The sequence below is a fragment of the Stegostoma tigrinum genome, chromosome 8, assembly GCF_030684315.1.
Source record: "Stegostoma tigrinum isolate sSteTig4 chromosome 8, sSteTig4.hap1, whole genome shotgun sequence".
Lineage (NCBI taxonomy): Eukaryota > Metazoa > Chordata > Chondrichthyes > Orectolobiformes > Stegostomatidae > Stegostoma > Stegostoma tigrinum.
In genome coordinates, this window is record NC_081361.1 from 74,806,987 (window position 1) to 74,829,830 (window position 22,844).

The 22,844-nt window shown below is 42.9% G+C and overlaps 1 protein-coding gene across 2 annotated transcripts; it reads left to right on the plus strand.

The window, feature by feature from the left end:
• Positions 1-439: 439 nt before the first annotated feature.
• ttc22 (tetratricopeptide repeat domain 22) lies at positions 440-22,128 on the plus strand. Of its 2 annotated transcripts, XM_048539614.2 has the most exons (8): positions 440-1,114; positions 2,204-2,259; positions 6,905-7,020; positions 8,274-8,392; positions 13,877-14,038; positions 17,168-17,320; positions 20,116-20,295; positions 20,398-22,128. In XM_048539614.2, exons 1-8 carry the CDS (start codon positions 557-559, stop codon positions 20,611-20,613), a joined length of 1,560 nt encoding a protein of 519 aa, XP_048395571.2. In that variant the 5' UTR covers positions 440-556; the 3' UTR covers positions 20,614-22,128. The 2 variants fall into 2 exon arrangements, with proteins under 2 accessions (XP_048395571.2, XP_048395569.2); XM_048539612.2 differs by having other exon boundaries at positions 444-1,114; positions 20,116-22,128.
• The last annotated feature ends 716 nt before the right edge of the window (positions 22,129-22,844 follow it).

The window sequence follows — 22,844 nt, forward strand, 5'->3', positions numbered from 1 at the left end:
ACCCATAACAAAATCTCTTGTTACAAGACTATGTATCGCATTGAGTGGGCGGTCAAGATCCCCTTTTCATACTGGAGGTGCTACACTGAGGAATGAATGATACTTTATTGGAATTACATAAACTTGTACAAGTTAGGAATGGGCTTGGATCTTTTGACCCCTCAGGTCTACTCTTCAATTCAATATAATAGTTGCCCTGATCATGCCTTAATCCCATTTTTCTAGGTCCCAAAATCAATTTAGGCTTGAATATATTTAATGACCAGTCTTACATCTCTCGGATGGACAATTACAGGGATTAATGACGCCACAAGATAAGAAAATCCTCCTCATCTTTGTCTTAAAATTGTCTCCACTTGAATAAAGCCTGCAGTAATGCGCCCTCTTTACTAAAGTTATAAAGAAACGTGCCACCGAATAAAACAGGAAGGGTTAGACTGTCACTGCACACCCACGCTAAATCCCTCCTACTCCAGATAGTCCAGGGGTCATCGAGGATGAATCTTGATTTTTGGACTGCATGCATAAGTAGAGAGAGTGTCTTCTTCAGTAAAAGATGGAGGAAGACCCAGAACGCGACATTGACGAAATCATTCAGGAGATGGATTACATCCCCGGGCACTTCCACCTGGAACTGAATTTAAACTTCGAGTCTTTCCAAGGCGAGAGGCTGAGGCGGAGAGACGCGAAGCTGAAACGGGAGAGCCTGCAGCTGGAGGCGGACGATGGCGCTCAGCGCTTCGCTGTGCGGAACCTGCTGGGGGTCTTCGCCTTCTACCTGGACGAATACCCGGAAGCCGAGGGGATCTTTTCCAGCGTGTGCCAGGAGGAGCCGGGCAACCTCAACGCCTTGGCCAACCTGGGTTGTGTGTACGACCGGCTGCAGAAGGAGGCGCAGGCGGCGGAGTGCCTGGAACGGCTCTCCCAGCTAATGGCTGGGGGAGAGGGGGTAGAGACCGAGTCCCTGCGGCCGCTCCGTGCAGCCAGGTGCCTGGCTGAACAGGCCTATGCCAGCGCCTTCGATGTGGGGCTGCAGAGCGAGGAGGAACACGCTACGAAGCTGAGCACAGCCATCAGACTCTATGATAAAGCCCTGCTTTATGGCAAGAACATGGTGAGACGGTGGTAGATGTGATCCTCAGATGGGTTCTTTGCAGCACGTCAGTTTAATTTCTCTTGTTCCTTCGTAGTATGCGAGACACAGTTTCTTTTTACACACACACACACTGTGTTGGACAGTTTTTTTGTTTAATTGTCACTAATTGCTCTTGAAGAAGTACTGGTGAGCCACCTTCCTCCGTTGCGATCCACAGCTTTAGAACTGCTGAGAGAGTCAACTCCGGGGATTTAACCCCGGATATCATTTCAAGTCAAGGTCATGGAGGGGAACTTGTAAGTGGTGATGTGTTGCAACCCTTGCCTTTCTGGGTAGTTAGAAAAGAATTGGGTATTTACTTGAAACAATTTGCAGGTCTACATTGGAAAGAATAGGGAAGTGACATTATTCAAGATTACTTCAAAGAGGCATGATTGAACGAGCCCTTTCTGTTGCAGAGATAGTAAGTACTGCCGATGCTGGAGAATCTGAGATAACAAGGTGTAGAGCATCGGAGGAGCAGGAAAATCATTTCTGAAGGGTCCAGACCCGAAACGTCAGCTTTCCTGCTCTTCTGATGCTGCTTGGCCTGCTGTGTTCATCCAGCTCTAGACCATATTATCCCTTTCTGTTGCATGTTGTTTAGAGGAAATTTAACTCCTAGAGGACAATGAATGGTTATTTGATCCCGATCTGTCAGTGCTGCTGTATTAATGATCGGTTAGCTCAGTTGGCTGGATGGCTAGTTTGCAATGCGGACTGACACTAGCAGCAGGGATTCATTTCCCAAGCCAGCTGAGGTTACCGTGAAGAACTCTCCTTCTCAACCTCTTCCCCTCGTCTGAGGCATGGTGACCTTCAGGTTAAACACGGCCAAGCGTCTCTCTAATTACACAACAGCTGTATGGTCTGGTGAGAGTAGTGATTCTACCGATTAATGGCCATTTGTGTGAGTGGCGCCAGAGAACTGGGAGAATGATCTTCAAGTTGTCTGCTCAATGAGAATTCACTTTTACTGAGTTTCCAGTTTAAATGCTAGTATTCCAGCACAGACACCATGGGCTGAATGGCCTCCTTCTTAAGTTTCTATGTTTTGTTAAATTGCAGATAACTTCAGAAGAAAAAAGGAGTTGGTATTTCACAATGGCCATCATGTACATTAGGTAAGACACTTTGTCACTTGGCAGCTAATCCTTACATAATAATGCATCCTCTGTAGTATTGCCAAATATTCTTTGGTGCAATCCAGAGATCATTGAATCATTTGCGCCAAGATAAAAATAATTCTGTTAGATAAACACAATGTCATGGCAGATAATAACTCAAATAAATACACAAAGGAGAAAGGAATAAAGTGATACAGTGAGATGGAAGTAGTGTAGGAGGAGGCTTATCAAAGTAGAACAGCAACATGTTCTTATTGGGCAAAGTAGCCGACTTCTGCATTGTAAATACCATGTAAGAAGTTACTTGTATTTTGCCAGGCTGTGACATTCCAGATAGATGGGGAGAAGCCAGTAGTAGGAAGGATATGATTGCACTGGAGGGGGTGCAAAGGAGATGTACAAGGCTGTTGCTTGGGATGGAGCAGTTTAAGTATGAAGAGAGGCTGGATAAGCTTGAGTTGTTTCCTTGAGACTAGAGGAGACTAAGAGGGGACCTAATCAAGGTGTGTACGATTAAGGGGCATGCATGGGACAGATAGGAAGCAGATGTTCCTCTTAGTTGAAGGGCTAATCACAAGGGGGTATAATTTTAAAGTGAAAAGCAGGAGATTTAGAAGGGATCTGAGAAATTTATTTTTGCCCAAAGAATGGTGGGAATCTGGAATGCACTGCTTGAAATAGTAGTTGAGGTGGGAAAACTCACAACCTTTAACACGTAACAAGGTGTGGAGCCGGATAAACACAGCAGGCCAAGCAACATCAGAGCAGCAGGAAGGCTGATATTTCAGGCCTAGACCGTAGGCATGTTCCTAGCAGGAACAGCAACTCATAATCCACTTGGGAACGCTGCGGCCCAATGGTTTCAATGTGGACTTCACAAGCTTCAAAATCTCCCCTCCCCCAACCGTATCTCAAAACCAACCCAGCTTGTCCCTGCCTCCCTAACCTGTCCTTCCTCTCACCTATCCCCTCCTCCCACCTGAAGCCGCACCCCCATCTCCTAGCTACTAACCTCATCCCGCCCCCTTGACCTGTCCATTCTCCCTGGACTGACCTATCCCCTCCCTACCTCCCCACCTACACTCACCTCTACTGTCTCCATCCCCGCCTCTTTGACCTGTCTGTCTACTCTCCACCCTTCTTCTCTTCTATCCATCTTCAATCTGCCTCCCCCTCTCTATTTATTTCAGAACCCCCTTTCCTTCCCCCATTTCTGAAGAAGGGGCTAGGCCCAAAATGGCAGGTTTCCTGCTCCTTTGATGCTGCTTGGCCTGCTGTGGTCAAACAGCTCTACACCTTGTTATCTCAGATTCTTCTGCATCTGCAGTTCCTACTATCTCTGAACCTTTAAAAGGTACTTGGATAAGCCCTTGAAATGCCATGACATCCAAGGCTATGGACTAAGTACTGGAAAGTGGGACTTGGAGAATTCTTTTTTCCAGTGCTGACTCTATGAGCTGAAGGCTCTCTTCTGTATTGTATGATTCTATCATTCAATCTCTGTGCCTCTGCTTGAAAAACCTTCATCATTATTCATTTGTTCTGAAAGCTTTTAGCCACTCTGTTAGTTCCTTCTTGTTGTTTGAGCATCCACATTCTATTTCTAACCCATGTTATAGCATTTCTTTACAGTAAAGGAGGTTTAAAAGGCAAGTAATGGCTGCTTAGTTCACAAAATTGTTGTGACTTGTATGAACACATGGCAGTAACTGCAATGGTGGATTGTTCAAAATGACCAGTTGAATTCTTCTTGCATGCTCTTCAGTTTTAAAACTACACAGACAATATTGATGTTCTAATTTACAGAAAAAGATTACTACTAACCTTGTGTGCTATTTGATATTCGATTTCATGTTCATGTTTCTAAAATTACTGTAAAGATTCTGCACAAGTGCATAGAACATGGAACAGTAGAGCACCGGAACAGACCCTTTGGCTCACCATGTCTGTGCCAACCATGTTGCCATTCTGAACTAATCCCCTGTCTGCACATGGCCCATACCCCTCTGTTTCTTGTCTATTGTGTCTGTTGAAATGTCTCTTAAACTTTGCTGCTTCTAGCACCTCCCCTGCTAGTGCATTCCAAGCATCTACCAAAGATGTGTTTGACAAATAAATTTTCCTTGTACATCTCTTTCAAACTCTTACTCTGTCCCTTTCAACCTATGTTCCCGTGGTATTTGACATCTCCACCCTGAAATAAGACTCCGACTATCCATCCTGTCCACGCCCCTCAATGTTATATTCCTATCAAGTCGCCCCTCTGCCTCCAATGTTTTAGTGAAGACAATTCAAGTTTATCCAACCTCTCCTTATAGCTAACACACTCCATTCCAGGCAATGTCCTAGTAAACCTCTTTTGCACCATCTCTAAAGCCTCAACTCCTTCTCATAGAGCAGCAACCAGTATTGCACATAATACTGGAAATGCAGTCTTAACGAAAATTTTATACAGCCGCAATATGACTTAACAATTTTTATACACAATGTCCCGATCAATAAAGGCAAGCATGCTATTCGCCTTCTTTACCACCATATCGAGTAGCGTTGCCACTTTCATGTTGTCGGCAGACTTACTAATCAGACCACCTATATTTTCATCCAAATTATATTTAAAACAAACAACAGGTGACCCAGCAATGATCCTTATGGAACATCATTGGTCACACACATCCAGTTAGAAAAACATCTGTCCACAACTACTCTCTGTCTTTTTCTATGACCAAGACAATTTTAATTGAAAGTTGCCAACTCACCGTGGATTCCATGCAACTTAACCTTCTGGACTAGCCTAACATGAAGGACCTTATGAAATGCTTTCGTAAAGTCCATGTCAACAACATCCACTGCCCTACCTTCATCAACCATTTTTGTCACTTCCTTGAAAACATTAAATCAAACTTGTAAGACAAGATCTCCCCCACACAAAGCCATGCTGACTAACCTTAATAAGTCTATTCTTCTACATATGGGTGTACATTCTACCCCAATGAATCATCTTCAACAATTTGCCTAAGACTAATGTAAGACTCACTGCCCTGTAATTTCCTGGATTATTTCTGTTGCCCTTCTTCAACAAAAGATCAGCATTGCTATTCTCCAGTCTCTGGGACCTGCCCTGTAGCTAAAGAAGATAGAGATTTTTTTCAAGGCCCCAGCAATCTTCCCCCTTCCCCCCTCAGTATCCTGGATAGAACCCGTACGGCTTTAGGGGTGTAAGTACCTTAATGTTTTCTAGACACCCAACATCACCCTAGAATATCAACATACACCTCTCTAATCTTACCATCACCCATTCCTTTGCTTTGGTGAATACCAATGCAAAGTACTCATTCAGGACCTCAACCACTTCCTCTAGCTCCATACAAAATATTCCATTCTTTGTCCTTGAGTGGACCTACTCTTTCCCTTGTTAGCCTCTTGCTCCTAATATACATATAAAATGCCTTTGAATTCTCTTAATCCTGCTTGCCAAGGGTATTTCATGGCCCGTTCTAGACCTCCTCATTTCTCGTTTAAGTTCTTTTCTGCTTCCTTTATACACCTCAAAGGCCTTGGTTGACTTCTGCTTCCTAAACCTTACAATATTCTTCCTTTTTCTTTTTGAATACCAATGCAACAAAAGAATCCCTTTGTTCTTCAGGTTATTTTTGTCCTTAAATCAACCTGTTCAGTTGTTATTAAATACACCTGAAGCAGACAGGACTTGAACTCAGGCCTCCTGGCTTAGAGGTAGGGATACATCCACTGCATCATGAAAGCCTTCGGGCAATGTCCTAGGCCAAACCAACTTCATTGCTTTCTAATGACCTTTCCTCCATTATAAGGTGAGAATTGTGAAGGTTTGCTGATGATTGCACACATTCATCACCATTCATGATGAGTGTCATGCTGAAACAGTCTGTGCTCACGTGCAGCAAGACCTGGCAACATTCATGCTTAGCATGACAAATGTCAAGTAACATTCAAGCCACAAAAGTGCCAGTACTGATGGGAATGTACTTGAACACTGTAAAGATGACAGACAGTCCCCAGTTTATGAATGCCCGACTCACACACAGTCATATTTACGAACAAGATTCCATACAGCAGTGTATTAATATTCATTTTAAAGGTCCAACATGCGAATGTTAGCTCTTATGTATAAATGGCTATGTTACATTATACTCTGCTGTGGTACAACTTGCATAAAACTTGACTTATAAATATACTTATGAATGGTAGCTATTTGTAACCTGGGACTGCCTGTCGTTATGTACTCGGGTGACTGGGACACATCTATGTGATCCTGCTACTATCAGTTACCATTTCCGAGATTAATACAAATAACGCAAGATGAAATGCCAGGGTGAGATTTGATGCATGATTCATACCTGCACCATCTTTGGAAACTGAAATTGCGTTAAGACGAAATGGTGGACAATCTCTCTCTCTCTGTTATCACATCGCCCTACTAATGAAGTTCAAACATTAAGTACTACTTTTCTCATGGTACGGAGATTTTCTCTCTGCCCAGGAAATGCTCTGTTCCCTGTGTTGCCTGTTCCTGATGGAGCCTTGGCTAATTTTCTTGCCAGATGATGGTTGTCTAATCTGAGACTGAAAGAGTTAATGCTTTCTCTTCTTTCTTTTGCTGTTGTAGACTGGATGGAATATTAATGAACGAGGATCCCTACGCTTCTGAGCGACTACTGTTTATCAACAAATCATTAGTATTACTACGGGACGTTCTGAAGTCTGACAGTGCTCAATATAGAGGTGGTATAAGAGATGGTGAATCCCCTCCCCTTTAAGGTTGAAAATTGTAAAAGCAGTGGGAATAAAAAAATTGCTTATACCTTTGACAATGGACCAATTTCTATAATGTATAAATTAAAAAAGTCGATAAACCTATGTTGTTCGCAACAGAAATGAAACAGACAGATAGTTGAAATTGCCCAATGATATACTGGTTGGCACTCTTTTCGAAAAGAAATTCCCATCACTAATTTTTACTTCAATGTCAGGAGCTGTTCCTTCAGTAATTGGGAGTGTCCTCCTACTGCCCAACAATTTTCGATTTCCATTTGACTGTGAATTGTCACAGTTTTTGAAGGAACATGCAGTGAAGTCTGGGAGTTAAAATCACTTCGGACTCACACTGCTGATTTTAGGCCTTTTTTAACTCCCACCATCCTGACGCTGCTCATCCAATTTGTACCTGGGTTCAGAACGAGGTGAATGTTATCAGAGAATGTGATTCTGGTCAAGCCAAGAAGCTGAGGCCATTAGGAAACATCTTGCTGAGCTGCTTGTTTCAAATAAGCAATCCATGGATTGAACACAGGTAGACTGCAAATCCCGTGCAAATGGATTTGTAATGTGACTATCATGTACTTGCACTTATGAATCTCATTTGGAATAAATAAACAGAAGTAGCCTATTGTTCCCCTGAACCCTGTTCCATCATTCAGTGAGAACTTGGCTGACCTGTATTCTAACTGTAGGTACATGCCTTTGCCTTATTTCCACTAATACCTTTGATTTTAATGTTAATACTTTTTTTTTGTTAATGATAGATCTCATGATTATTGCCACTTACAGTAACAGTATTCCAAACTTCTGCTATGTTTTCTGTGTAGAAGTGTTTCCTGATTTTGCTCCAGAGGTATCCAGCTTCAATGTTTAAATGTTGCCCCTTGTCATAGTTCTGATGGATGGAAGTAAATTCTCTACCTTTTTTTGATCACTTGCAAACATTAATGATAACTAGAAGGTATTTGATACAGTGTCACACAAGATCTGTGAGGAAATTTGTAGGTCATAGTTTAACCTTGAGACATTGGCTGAGTGATAAGCAACACTAAGTAATGGTCAGTGGATATTTAATGAGGAATGTTCACAGTGGAGTTATCTTGGGGGCCACCATTAGGAACCTTGCTTCTCCGAATGTAAATTAATGATCTGGATCTTGACGTGCAGGGAAAATAAGCAACTGTTCGACTTTGTGTTCATTTAATTCCCTTTCCCAGCTCTTGCCTGGTGTTACTTGGGAATGACGCTGGAGCGGATGGACATCTTCCCTGATACTCCAATGGCAGTTCATGACTGTGGATTCTCTGGGACTGATCCACTCGACTGTTATGGAAAGGTGAGGGCTTACTCGTTGATTTTAGCCAAAGATGGGAATGATAACAATTGATTGTTGTAGGAGATGTTAATCACTAACTCGTTGACTGGGGTGGGGAGGAAATAAACAGAGAAAGGGGACAGAACGTATAAATTGCAGACCAAACTCCTTCCCCAGGTATTCTGTTCACATTTCTCCAAAGAAAAATGTGTTTCTGTTGAATCTAGTTGGGGAACATACTCAATCAGGGAGATGAATTAAGTAATCACTGTCTCAGGTCTTGCTGCCCATAAAATAATTATGTGTTGTGGCTGTGAGGAGAGATATCAGGAGGTTTGTTGTCTCCTATGTAAAAGAGTTGGTAATTTTTAATTTGCTTTTTAGTTTGTGAACTGAGAAGGATGCATTGATTCAGCTGACAGTTTCTGTGTGCTAAACTGTTGTAGAAATGGTGTTCTTATTATATCGCTCATCAAAGGATCTTCTTTCAAATAGCAGCAATTATAAATAGTCTTTGATACAATTAAACTTAAAGCATTGTTCTGAATGTGAGTTTGCTCGCTGAGTTGGAAGGTTAGTTTTCAGACGTTTCGTCACCATTCTAGGTAACATCATCAGTGAGACTCCGACAAAGTGTTGGTGTTATGTCCCGATTTCTATTTATCTGTTTAGGTTTCCTTGGGTTGGTGATGTTATTTCCTGCGTTGGTGATGTCATTTCCTGTTCCCAAGGACGACGGCACAAGGGAGTGGCTGGACCGGCTGATATCCCTGGACGAGCTGACCAGAGCCCTCAAGCCCTTGGAGAGGAATAGGACTCCCGGAAGCGACGGCTTACCGGTCGAGCTGTATTCCGCTCTGTGGGACCTGGTCGGCCAGGACCTGCTGGAGGTGTACGATAGTGCGCTTTGGGCAGGGGAAATGTTCAAGTCCATGAGGAAGGGCATCATCATCCTCATTTACAAGAGGAAGGGGGAGAGGGAAGAAATTAAGAATTGGCGTCCCATTTCACTATTGAACGTGGACTACAAAGTCCTGGCCAAGGTCATAGCCAACCGGGTCAGGTCTGTCCTGGAGTCGGTGATTCACCCTGACCAAACCTGTGCTGTGCCGGGCAGGAAGATCGCTGAGAGCCTTGCACTCATCAGGGATACGATTGCCTACGTGCAGGACAGGCGGGTGGACACCTGCCTCGTCAGCCTGGACCAGGAGAAGGCCTTCGACAGGGTCTCTCATGCTTACATGAGGGACGTCCTCTCTAAATTGGGGTTCGGGGAGGGCATCCGCAATTGGATCCGGCTGCTCTACGCCAACATCGTTAGCGCAGTCTCGATCAACGGGTGGGAATTGGACAGTTTTCCCGTCAGATCTGGAGTCGGGCAGGGCTGCCCGCTCTCTCCTGCCTTGTTCGTGTGCTGTGTGGAGCCCTTCGCCGCATCCATCAGGAAGGACGTGAGCCTGAAGGGCGTGACTATCCCAGGCAGCGGAGGCCTGCAGGTCAAGACCTCCCTGTACATGGATGATGTCGCCGTCTTCTGCACCGATCGTCGGTCAGTGAGTAGGCTGTTGGACATCTGCGGCCAGTTTGAACTGGCCTCTGGTGCCAAAGTCAACAGGGGTAAGAGCAAGGCCATGTTCTTCGGGAACTGGGACGACTGCTCCTTCAACCCCTTCACCGTCAGGACAGACTACCTGAAGGTGCTGGGTGTTTGGTTTGGTGGAGCTGGGGTGTGCACTAAGACTTGGGAGGAGCATATCACCAAACTGAAGCAGAAGCTGGGCAGGTGGACGCTCCAGTCCCTCTCCATCGCGGGTAAGAACCTGGTTGTCAGGTGCGAGGGGCTTTCGGTACTGTTGTATGTGGCGCAGGCCTGGCCTATTCCCTGGACCTGCGCCGCTGCGGTCACCCGGGCCATCTTCCACTTCATTTGGGGGTCGAGGCTGGACCGGGTCCGCAGGGACACCATGTACAAAGACCTGGAAAATGGGGGAAAGGGCGTACCGAACGCCACCCTCGCCCTGACGGCTACCTTTGTGTGCGGCTGCATCAAGCTGTGCGTAGATCCTCAGTATGCAAACACCAAGTGTCACTACTTTACTGAGGTTCTACCTGTCCCCGGTGTTGCGAAGGATGGGCCTGGCCTCGTTGCCGCGGAACGCTCCGAGTAGTTGGACCGTTCCGTACCACCTGTCCTTCGTGGAGAAATTTTTGAAAGGAAACACCTTTGACCACAAGGCCGTCAGGCAGTGGTCAGCACGTAGTATCCTCGGGACCCTTCGGGAAAAGGAGAGGGTGGATCCCGTCGTGTGGTTCCCCACACAGACTGCCAAAGTCGTTTGGCAGAATGCCTCATCGCCAGAACTTTCAAACAAGCACAAGGACATTGCTTGGCTGGCGGTGAGAGGGGCTCTGCCAGTGAGATCCTTTATGCACGCCCGGAATCTCTGCGCCACCGCATGCTGCCCTCGAGGCGGCTGCGGGGGGAACGAGACTGTCAATCACCTCCTTCTGGAGTGTGCCTCTGCGCAGGAGGTCTGGAGGGGGATGCAGTGGTATTTGTCGAGGTTCGTCCCGAGCAGCTCCATGACACGGGACTCCGTGCTCCACGGGCTGTTTCCGGGGACGCACACCGAAACCAACATCAACTGTGCCTGGAGGACCATCAATGCGGTGAAAGACGCTCTTTGGTCTGCCCGCAACTTGCTGGTCTGCCAGCTGAAAGAACTGACCCCGACCGAGTATTGCAGGCTGGCGCACTCCAAGGTCCAGGACTCCGTGCTGAGGGACGCGCTAAAGCTTGGGGCAGCCGCCACCAAGGCGCGGTGGGGAAAGACCATGGTATGAAACCCCTCGTCCAGAACAGAAAAAAGGGCCCTATCTGGTAACTGGGCCCAGCTGGTGCCTTCCCCAACTGGTCAGGGGGCCAACGGGGACTGTGCGGGGTGACGACTGCCAGGGTATTTTCTTTGCTTTGTTTTTTTTCCTTCTTTGTTTTGTTTTTGCCTTTAGTTGGTCTACATACCCCCTGGGTAACCCGGAGCGGCTTACATGACTAGGTAGGTGTATAATTTTTTTTGTACATTCTGTGAATAAAATATGTTTTTTCAAATAAAACAAAAGTTGACGAACCGTCTGAAAACTAACCTTCCAGCTCAGCGAGCAAACTCACATCTAGAACCTCAACCTGAGCTACAAATCTTCTCAAAACTCGTTAAAGCATTGTATTTTATAATTTTCTCCCTTTAAATAACAATGCTGGTGACATTGAATTTATCGGCATATGTTGTGCCTTATAACATAGAACTCCACACATTGGGAAATTTCTTATTTTGGAATAGTAAGACAATCTTTTAAATTCAATGTGTTTGTTAAAAAAGGATGTAATGAGTTGAAAAGGCATCTGCCTATCATAGCTTGGAATCAACATGTCCGAAGTAAAATGTTAAGTGCCTTTCAAAAAGGACAGTATTTGAATACAGAATAAACACGTCTCGGAAATGGGAAGGAAGAGACTCCAAATCTAGAAATCCTTGGATGACGAGATGGATTAAAACGAAACTGAGAAAGGAAGCTTATGATAAATGATGGGTCCAGACTACAATAGAGAACCATGCAATGCCAATAATGCTCCCTTTTCTATAGAAGGGATGTTTTGGCAATTAAAGTCAGTTCAGTGGCGATAAAACTTGAAGATAATAACTGATATTTGGGCTAATATTTTGAAACCAGTAAGAATTTACAAAAGGTCAATTGTTTGTTTAATTAGCAGCATATTGTTACAATCTGCAGTGTTCTACCTGGAAGGCTGGTGGAAGCCAATATAATAATAATTTTCAAAATAGTTATAGGAGAGAGCAAAGAACTGGAACTAATCAGTCACATTCCTTATATGCAGTGCTGTTATAGTGACAGGAAAGTCTGACATATATGACCTGTTTGATTAGGTACTTTCATTCTGGTGTCCAGCACAAGCCAGGAGAATGATACGGGTTTATAAATGTACAGTAATCTAGTGGAATTATTCTTCACCTGAGTTTCTACGGAAAACCAACAGAAGAAAATCTCCATATTCCCGAATTGGTTCTTGCCTCATTAATTATCAGGCAAAGCCATCCTGAATCATTTTTGGCATTCAGTGGCTTAATTACTAAAATATCTAAATCCTACTCAATTCATTAATACCATTCCTTATTACATTGGAGGCAGGAGACTTGCCAAGGGAACATTATTAAGAACAATAATAACGTTTAGAGATATTAAAGGTGTGAGTGAGAACTTCGGCCACAAAGTGGGGAGTCGGAAGCTGTTACCGAGCTAGAGGTGGATCATCTTGGAGATGGAGAGGACATATAGTCAAAGTTGATCTTGGTGACAGTAATGACACCAAACTTGTGAACAGTCTGTTTCAGATAGACAAGATTGGTAGGGGCAGGAAAGAATTTGGCGAGTAAAGAATGGAATTTGTGGTGTGGGATGATGGTGGGGCTTTAGGGAGATGCAAAGACATTGGATTTGGCCTCCCCAATATTTTAATTACCGGAAATGTCTGCTGGTTTTGTACTGAATACTGGGTAAGTGTGATAAATCATGAACAATTTTAAGAGTAGCTAAGCATTTTACAATCATGTTTTCTTCCAAGGTTTTCTTCTTTCTTCCTTTTAAAGTTACCAACTGAAATTCAAGAAAGAAGCAATGTATTTCTCACTGTATTACTAAAGTTGTGGGGAATACTGCAGCCTCCAAGTTTATGAAATACCATCTAGTGGTGGCACTGTGTACTTACATGTGTACAGATGCTTTTTGAATGAGAAGGCTGTGTGGTGCTATGAATAGCAATGATAGAATGTTGGCTTTACAACATAACAGCTAATTTTGCATAATGTAGAGCCATCCCCTTTCTTTTAATTTACAGTTGCCTCACTTCAGTGTCAGCTGTGGGTCAGTGGGTAGCACTGTCATTGCTGAGACAGAAATTTGTGTGCTCAAGTTCAAGGGCTCCAGCACAAATTCCAGTCTGGCATTCCTGTGCAGTACTAATGCAGTGGGGTGAGGTGCTGATTCAGGAGCTGAATGAGATAATATACAAAGGCTCCAATTATCTTCTCAGCATTGGACAGAAATTATCTCATGGCACTACTTTAAAGAAGAACGGTGGAGTCCTGACCAATGTTTATCCCTTAATGTGGATCACAGAGACAGATCATCTTGTTATTTGCATATCACTGTTTGTGAGAGTTTTATGCATGCCAATTGGCTGCTGTGTTTCCTACATTACAACTGACTCACCTCTGTTGGTTCCAAACACTTTTGAGATGCCCAGTAATCATGAAAGATGCTGTATAAATGCAAGTCAACTTTGTTTTTTCTTCTTCCTTTTCTGGAAACTTGATATTTGACTTTGGTTGGTTTTCCATTGTTTTTCTGAATAAAGACATTTGGAAAGTTACTATGTAAGAGCTTTTAAAATGTACCCATTTATAATGCTTTTACCCCTGCATTTTCCAGGCTATTGAAACGGCAAAAACTGATCCATTCATTCTGAATCGGCTTGCTAAAGTTTTTCATTTCCTTGGGAAACAAGACATGGCAACCGGTATTTGTAACATGGCCTTGACTATTCTTCCAGACCCAGGAACAAATTGGCAAGCTTATAGCACAAGGGCGAAGGTATGTTATTCCTGACATTTGTTGTGGCTGTCCGTAGTGTTTGCACGTGTGGGTAGGTATGCATATCTGGACTGGGAGGGTGCCCTGTTGTGAACAAAAATAAAAGGAGCTGCAGTCGACCATACAGATCCCCTAGCCTGCTCTGCCATTCAGTATGATCATGACTGATCATTGACTTTAACTCAACTTTCCTGTCCTTCTTCCCCTTTGTCGCCAGATTTCCTGGAAGACCAAAGATTTCTCTATTGCAGCTTAAATATTTTCAACAATTGAGCTCTCACAACAATCCAGGATAGAAAATTCCAAAGGTGCACAGCGCTCTGAGTGAAGAAATTTCTCTTCATATCAGGCCGAAGCCATTGTTTTTCCTGAGACTGTACTTCCATGTATTATATTCCTCGGCCAGGGGAAACACTCTGTTTTGTGGCTTGAGGGGTGGTGTTCTGTCTATGTGGCTGGGTATTTTTCTATCTGACAGGTGCTCCTGAACAGCTGTCTAATCCTGTCACAGAGCTGTGAAAGGGGAACTGGAACCATAAAAGTATTCTCCTCTTCTGACTGACACAAATGAAGGCAGACTCTGTGGGATTACTGTGTGGGAATGATAAGATGCCAATTTATGCCTTGAATGCTGAGAACGTAAGAACATGAGAACATAGGAGCAGGCTGTGTAGCCCCTCAATCTGGCTCTGCCATTCAATAAGATCATGGCTGGTCTCTTCGTGCACTCAGGTCCACTCACCCATCTGTTCACCACAACTGTTAATCCCCTTACTGTTCAAAAATCCATCTATCTTTGCCTTAAAAACATTCAATGAAGTAGCCTCAACTGCTTCACTGGGCAGGGAATTCCACAGATTCACAATCCTTTGGATGAAGAAGTTCCTCCTCAACTCAGTCCTAAATCTACTCCCCCTTATTTTGAGGCTATGCCCTCTTGTTCTCGTTTCACCTGCCAGTAAAAACATCCTCCCTGCTTCTATCTTATTTATTCCCTTCATAATTTTGTATGTTTCTATAGATCCCCCTTATTCTTCTAAATTCCAATGAATATAATCCCAGTCTACTCAATCTTTCCTCATAAGGCAACCCTCACAACTCCAGAATCAACCTAGAGAACCTCCTCTGCGCCCAACTGCAGTGCCAGTACATCCTTCCTCACGTAAGGAGACCAAAACTGTACATAGTTCTCCAGGTTGGGTCTCACCAGCACCCAATACAGATGCAGCATAACCTTGTTTTTAAACTCCATCCCACTTGCAACGAAGGGCAATATTCCATTTGCCTTCTTAATTACCTGCTGCTCCTGCAAACCGATGTTTGGTGACTCATGCACAAGGACACCCAGGTCTCTCTGCACAGCCATTTGCTGTAATTCTTCACTATTTAAACAATAGCCCATTTTGCTGTCATTCCTACCAAAACGGATGACCTCACATTTACCAAACATTGTACTCCATCTGCCAGACCCTTGCACACTCACTAAACCTATCTCACTAAACCTCTGCAGACTTTGTGTCCTCTACACACTTTGCTGTACCAGTCATCTTAATGCTATCTGTGAACTTCGACACACAATACTTGGTCCCCAATTCTAAAGTCTGATCTTCTAAACCCTAAAATTCTAACCTTGACCACGTTGTCAGCAAAGACTGGTAAAGTGTACCACTAAGAACTAGGAAGGAGATTTTTTTTTCTCAATTCTACTATTTTCAACAAAACTGTAGACAAAGTTCTGGTGACTTTGGTGATGATGATCAAACAGAAGTAACAAACAGCCCCTGTTTTAAGCTGACTAGGCTCACAGCATAGTTACAGTCAATAAAGAGCATGGATTTTCAGTCTAGGCTGGATTTACCCATTATGCTATTTGTTTTTCTACAGTTCCTTCCTAGTGGAAGAATATCTATTGCAATTTTGCATAGCTGTAGCCAGTGACAACTAGATTAAAAGTCACACTTTAAGAAAGGCTCGAGAAGTAAAGAGCAAATTATACAGGCAGGAAGATTCTGGTGGGTGGAGGGATAGATGGCTGAAGGCATTGATAGTAAAATAAAATAAACAAAAAACTGTGGATGCTGGAGATCTGGAATGAAGACAGAAACTCTGCTGTACTGATGAAGAGTTACCAGACTCAAAATATTAACTCTGCTTTCTCCCCACAGTTGTTGTCACACTTACTGAGTTTTGCCAGCAATTTCTGTTTTTGCATTGATGCTAAAGGTGAGATACACAATACTGGTCACCTTGCCATAGGAAGGATGTTACTAAACTGGAAAGAGTGTAGAAAAGATTCACAAGGATATTACCAAGACTCTAAGGTTTGAGTTATAAGGAGAGGCTGGATAGGTTAGGACTGTGTTCCCTGGAACGTAAGAGGCTGAGGTTTATACAATTGCGAGGGGTGTGGATAGAATGAATAGCCAAGGTGTTTTCCCCATACTGAGGGAATCAAAACTAGAGGGTGTAGGTTTAACGTGAGAGAGGAAAGATTTAAAAGGGACCCGAGGGGCAACTGTTTCACATGGGGTGGTGCATATGTGGAACAAGCTGCCGGAGGAAGTGTAGCGGTGAGTACAATTACAATATTTAAAATACATTTGGACAGGTACATGGATAGGAGATGTTTAGAGGGTTACAGGCCAAACGCAGGCAAATGGTATTAATTCAGTTCAGGAATCCTGGCTGGCATGGAGTTGGGCCAGAGGGTCTGTTTCTGTTCTGAGAAAGTGTCACCAGAGTTGAAACAGATGCTGCCAGACCTGCGGAGCTTTTCCAGCAACTTTGATTCTGTCTTGTATTCCTTTATGACTCTTAAGCTGAAATTGGGAACAGAAGTTTAAGAAGTGTGGGTTGGGGTCTATGCTCATACGAATTGAAGAAAATGGAGATAGGGAGCAAAACCAGGACTGAAGATGTTAAAATTGGAGATGTTGGGAAATTTGAAGTAAGTGCTGATCAGCAAGGACAGGAGCATGGGTGAAGAACATTATTATCAGAGTGGTGTGAATGGTTCAAAATTGCAAAGTTTAAAGTAAAGAGGACTTAAATCCAATGACAGATGTGAAAGGATTAATGTCTTATTCAGTTACATAATTGACATTTTTATGTATGATGTGTCCCCCCCAGATTAATATAAAACTGTACACACAAGACCTTGAGCGGGTGAAGATGGGTCACAGTGGAGTGCCAGACAGGCAGCTGCTAAACAAAGCAAAAGCCGATTTAGATTTAATATTGTCTGTGTGCCCCTGTCTAAAGACATACCTGGATATGGGACAGGTGAGTACTGTGTGATTGAGCTTTGTCAAGGCTTGCTTTTCTGTCAGTCAGGTAGCATAATGTTTATGTTCTTGGACTCCTCTTTCACTGAACCTCAGTATGTCCTGTGGCATTAGTGGGTCAATCTGACCAGAGGGAAAAATCTAACTGACTCTGACCTCCCACTAACCTACCTGTCAAAGATGCATTTGTCCATGAAAACTTTGAAAGAAGTAACCACCCATACTTCTGTTGCAATAGCATCCCATTTACCTATAGAGGACACTTTTTGGGTGGCATTAATATGTGTTAAATGGAATGAAGTCAAATTGGATCCAGAAGCTCAAAACTGGGCATCCATGAAGTGATGTGAGCCATCATCATCAGCAATGGAACCTTATTCAAGTGCAATCTACAAACTCAGCATGTCCCTTAAACCAGGAGAGCAACCCTTGATCAATAAGGAGTGCACAGGAGTGTATGTGACTAGATGTTAGCGTTGAAACAATTAACTGACAATGGAAGCTGCACCAATCTTCAATCATAGGGAGTGCAATAAGTCAGTGGAAAAGAAGCTTGAAGCATTTGCAACCGGTCTGAAGTATCGTGTGAAATATTCATCTTGGCCTCCTCCAGAATCTTCAGCATTATTGATGCCAGTCATGGGCCAGAGTCAAAAAATGCAGAGCTGGAAAAGTACAGCAGGTCAGAAGAAGACTTTCCTGAAGAAGGGTTCCGACCTGAAACATTGACTTTCCTACTCCCTGGATGCTGTCTAACTTGCTGTGCTTTTGCAGCTCCACATTTTTTTACTCTGGCTTTTAGCATCTGCAGTCCTTTCTGTCTCCAGTCATGAGCCAATTTGATTCATCCGCATGATACAACAGAACAGCACTGAATGCAACAAGAGTGAAGTGCCCTGAATACAATCCAGCTCTAGTGTGAATGCTTTGTGCTGTAGAACAATCCCATACTCAAGATATTCCAATAGATCTAATAGAGGTACCCATTCTACCAGGACAATTGTTTTGATGTCAATAGAATGCAAATATAGGGGGCTAGAAAAATGTGTTCAGCCTAATCTTACCTTGATCCCACAGGTTGAGGTAGATTCAGATCTAGTCTAAAACCTTGGAGTGCTTTTGACTCTGAGGTCTTGAGCACAAATTTGAAGTAGTGATAGAAAATGCCTTTGAAAGTAATCATCGGCCATCCAGCAGAAAAATAATGTTTGGTACACCACATGGTCAGCGAACTGTAGATTAATATAGCTTCTGTAGCCCCCTTTTTAATTTGTAATGATTCAAGTTAACAGACGAGCTTCTGTTTAAACAGGCTTAATGTTGGTTTCATGTGAATTATTACAGAAGGTTCTGATGGGTTAAAGTTATTAATCAATAACTTTATCAATATTAGTCAAGTACCAGGATTAAAACAAGTACAGATAAAGCAAAAACCATTCTTGTAAGAAGAAAATCCCAGTCAATCGAGAGGCCCATTATTTGAGTTTCTTGTTGAAGAGATTAAGACTTAAAGTTATATCCAGTAGCTATGGTAGATTCTGTAATTGGATAGTTGGTATTTTCTTATCAATTAGATTTACAAAGGACAGCTCACTCTTTTTCTCCCTCTGTCTAGATAGAAACTTTCTGTCTAGGGAGCTTATGTTTTTGAGTCATTCATGGTTGACAAGCTAGAATTGTCACAGTTATCAAGTGACCTATGCAAAACTGAGTCCATATAATGCAGTAACATTCCATGGACAACTGTTCTCCTACTTGTGGTTCTTTTTTTTTGTAAAAGATATTTTTGAATCAACATGTTCAAAGATGTTGTTACATACCTCTGGAGCAGTTGGGACTTGAACCTGAGCCTCTTTGCCCAGAGGTAGGAACTTTTTTAGTTAAATTACCACCAATCACTCAAATAACCCACGAAACAATAACAGTAACAAAACATACGGGAAAGTAGGAAGGGAGGGTGGGTACTAAATCAAAGTATAGTTGTAGGGGGAAATTGTGGTTCTATGGTTTATTTGTGGTCAACACCCAATTTACATTGTTGCAATGATTCATCAATGAGTACTGTTAACTCCGAGAAATGAGTTTTTACATATTTGCATGTGTTTCTGTGTGATCCATGTAGAACTTCTGGTTGTACAGTCAGGTGACTTGTAGTAGTAACATTTTTAGCTTCTTGCCCAGTTGTACTCGGTTAATTTTTTTTTACAGTAAGTGATATAGCCTTTAACAGACTTTCTCTTTAAAAAATGGCCCGTGGCTACACATTTGTAAAACGGTTCATGGGGAGGTGATGACCAAGTGGTATTCTTGCTGGGCCGTTAATCTAGAGTCCGAGGTGAAGTTCTGGGAACCTGGGTTCAAATCCTGCCATAATGGAATTTGAATTAAATCAAAATATGATATTAGGAGTCTACCGATGGTCATGATCCATTGCTGATTGTCGGGGGCAAAGCCCATCTGGTTCACTACTTTTAGGGAACGAAACTGCTATCGTTATCTGGTGTGGCCTACAAGTGAGTCCAGAACCACAGCAATTTGGTTAACTCTTAACTGCCCTCTAGAATGGGCAATAAATGCTGCCTAGCCAGTAATACCCTCATCCCTTGAATGATTTTTAAAAAAGTTACCACAGATATCCGCTGTATATTAAACTGATGACTCATAAACTATTGAAGCTCTTTTGGATTATTTTCTAGATGTGTAAATTTGTTTGTAATTTTGAAATGCACACATGCCCTTGTACAATTTCATTGTTCCGTTTGGAGTAGTAACCGATTTCTGTATTGCTGACAGGTTTGTTACTACATGGGGGTTGATGCCGTGCAGGAACTCCAGTTGGTGGATGAAAATGCACTAAACAATGCTTTAGTTTTCTTTGCCAAAGCCATGGAGCTTGACTTGGGAGACACGCTGCCAGAGATCCAGTTGCTGAGAGGGAAGTGTTTACAGGTCAAAGGAGAGGAACACAATGCAGTTGAGTGCTTCAAACAAGCAATTGAACTTGATGATGTAGGATCCCAGTACTCTGAGACATTCCGCTGCCTCATTGAATCACTATTGTCTCTGTTTATCCAGGAGAAATCCAGTGAGGAAATGGTTATCCGTGAGGTTGAAATTTGGGTAGAAAAAGCTGAGGCAAAGTATCAAATGGAGAGAGTCCGACGGGAACTACGCTCAATTTGTCGAAACCATATGCCCAAGATTTTGAAACTTGCCAGAGCTATGATCATATCTGGGAAGCTGCGAATAGTAAAATTACTTCTGGAAACAATGAATCCTGATCACACCTGAGTTAGCAAGATTTTGGTTAAGGAGTGAGTTATTTAAACACTTCCGTTATTTGTCTTTAAAAACCCACTACTTAAGGGTCTCTGTTGATAAACTTTGCCTTTTGTGTGGTGTTTAATCAGATGGGACAAATGTTTAATGATTAGAGGCTAAATTGCAATCCAATCTCATCTTTTCACCATCATTTTGCCTTTTTTTTTGGCTGAGCTGCAAAAAGGTGTACTTGGTGTAAAATACCAAGTAGGTGACAACAAAACTTCGATTGGAATATGATTCTTCAAAAGAGATTTGTTCAACTGCTATTGATCAGTCACCAGTATCTCCTAACCATATTATGCTTACAATGTTTTTAGATACACTGTTGTCCGGGAATGATCAATGTGACCTTGATAGCACCTTCCTGACGAATGTCGGATCTTTCTGGTTTTCTGGAATTCCGTGGCAGAAATATTTAATGTATAAGTCGTCAGTAAAATGCTATTTTACTTTCAAACACTGGTATATCAGGCATTGTATTGGTTAATTGAAGGATAATGCACAGCGTACTTTATCCAACAATGTGACTCAATGTAACACCAATGGAACATCTACCACAATGCCAGACCATTTCCTACACAAGCCACCTCGGAATCTGTTTGAGAGAAATAATTGATTCAGAATGAGTATGTGCTGAGCTTTAAGTAGTTTTGTGCTGCAGTCTGCATCAAGACTGCTCTAGACTCATTCTGCTCTGACCACTATAACTGGCAGAGAACAGTTTTATTGCAGTTCGTGGAGATGAAAGAGGGTTACCTTAATCAGACATCACCAACTTCGTCGTCTCACTGTTTAATAGCATGTGTTGCATTAATATGCTATTAACATAATAGCTGGGATCTCACACTGGTAATTCTGATTGGTCTGTTGTTCATTGATTTTTTTTTAAAATTCTAAACTTTTCATACCCCGCAGAATCACAGCTAACTCATAAGACTGTCCCTTTTCTGGTTTATTAGGTTTAAACTGCTTACTTGCAAAGCAGTAATTGTATGAAATTTAAAATTATAGCAATGTGACTGAGTGAGTGAGTTGGTGCACTTATTGTGCTCAATTAATTTTATGATAAAGTGATTCAAACACCAGGACCAGATACTTGTGAAAATAAAGGCTTGAGGCTAACTCTTCTTCAAGCACAGGGAATTATTGATCCAGTGAAAATGTACCCGGCTTCCCCAGGTGTGATGATCTGCTTCAGTGACAGCTTTGCTGACAAAGTGGGTCCTTGAGACAGCTTCTGCCGTGTCTTCGGCGACACGGTGGTCCTGCCTGAGATTTGGCAAGTTTGATGTCAGATTTCTGCAGTGATGGAGAATGTGATTCCTCTTTTCTCCTCAACCTTGGGAACCCATGAGCTGTGAAGTGAACAAAGGAGGACTTTGTCTTCGTTTCTTTTAATATACAATTTCTGTTATTCATATTGGTGCTGGAGTATGGTGACTTAAACGCTCCTCATTGGTTTTGTTTTGTAAAAATAGAGGTGACAATAAATTACTATTCTGTTCAAAAGCCAAATACAATGGATGCTAGAAAATCTGAAGTAAGAGTGCTGTAGAAACTCAGCAGGTTAGAAGCAACTCAACAGGAAGAGTTAATGTTTTGGACCATATGCTACTAAATAGTGAGATGGGGTCCTGGGTGATGACTGATTCAACATAACTGTCACAATCCCCACAGGGTCCACACACAACTTCCCACTTCTGTCTTTGACTGGCCCTGTTCCTACCCTAGTCATCCTCTTATTCATCACATCCCTATAGAAAGCTTTAGGGACAGGTAACTGGAAAAGAGATCGGGGAGGATAGAGTCCCCCGGTGACCGGGGTTGAGTCCCTGAGTCTGGCAATTGGGAAAAGGGAGGGGGTTAGTATAAGATTGGGAAGGTATAAAAAGTGTTCAGACCTAGGTATAGAATAGGTACAGTGTCTGTCTGTCTCAACCACCCTGCCTTAGACCGGTTGTTAAGAGGGGAAATCCCCCACGCGAAGGTCAGGACCCTGAAGTTGGTGTTGAGACTAAGGACACTGGTGCAGTACATAGAAACAAGTAAAAAGTGAAAGCGCTGGATAAGTCGGGTGTCGGAACCCCTTTACATTGGTTATGCTGGGATGACCCCGAAAATGAAGTACAGTACAGACGTCTGTTGGCATGCCTAAACAAAAAATTGGGAAATGAGAATTCGCCATTAGGGGGAACTTG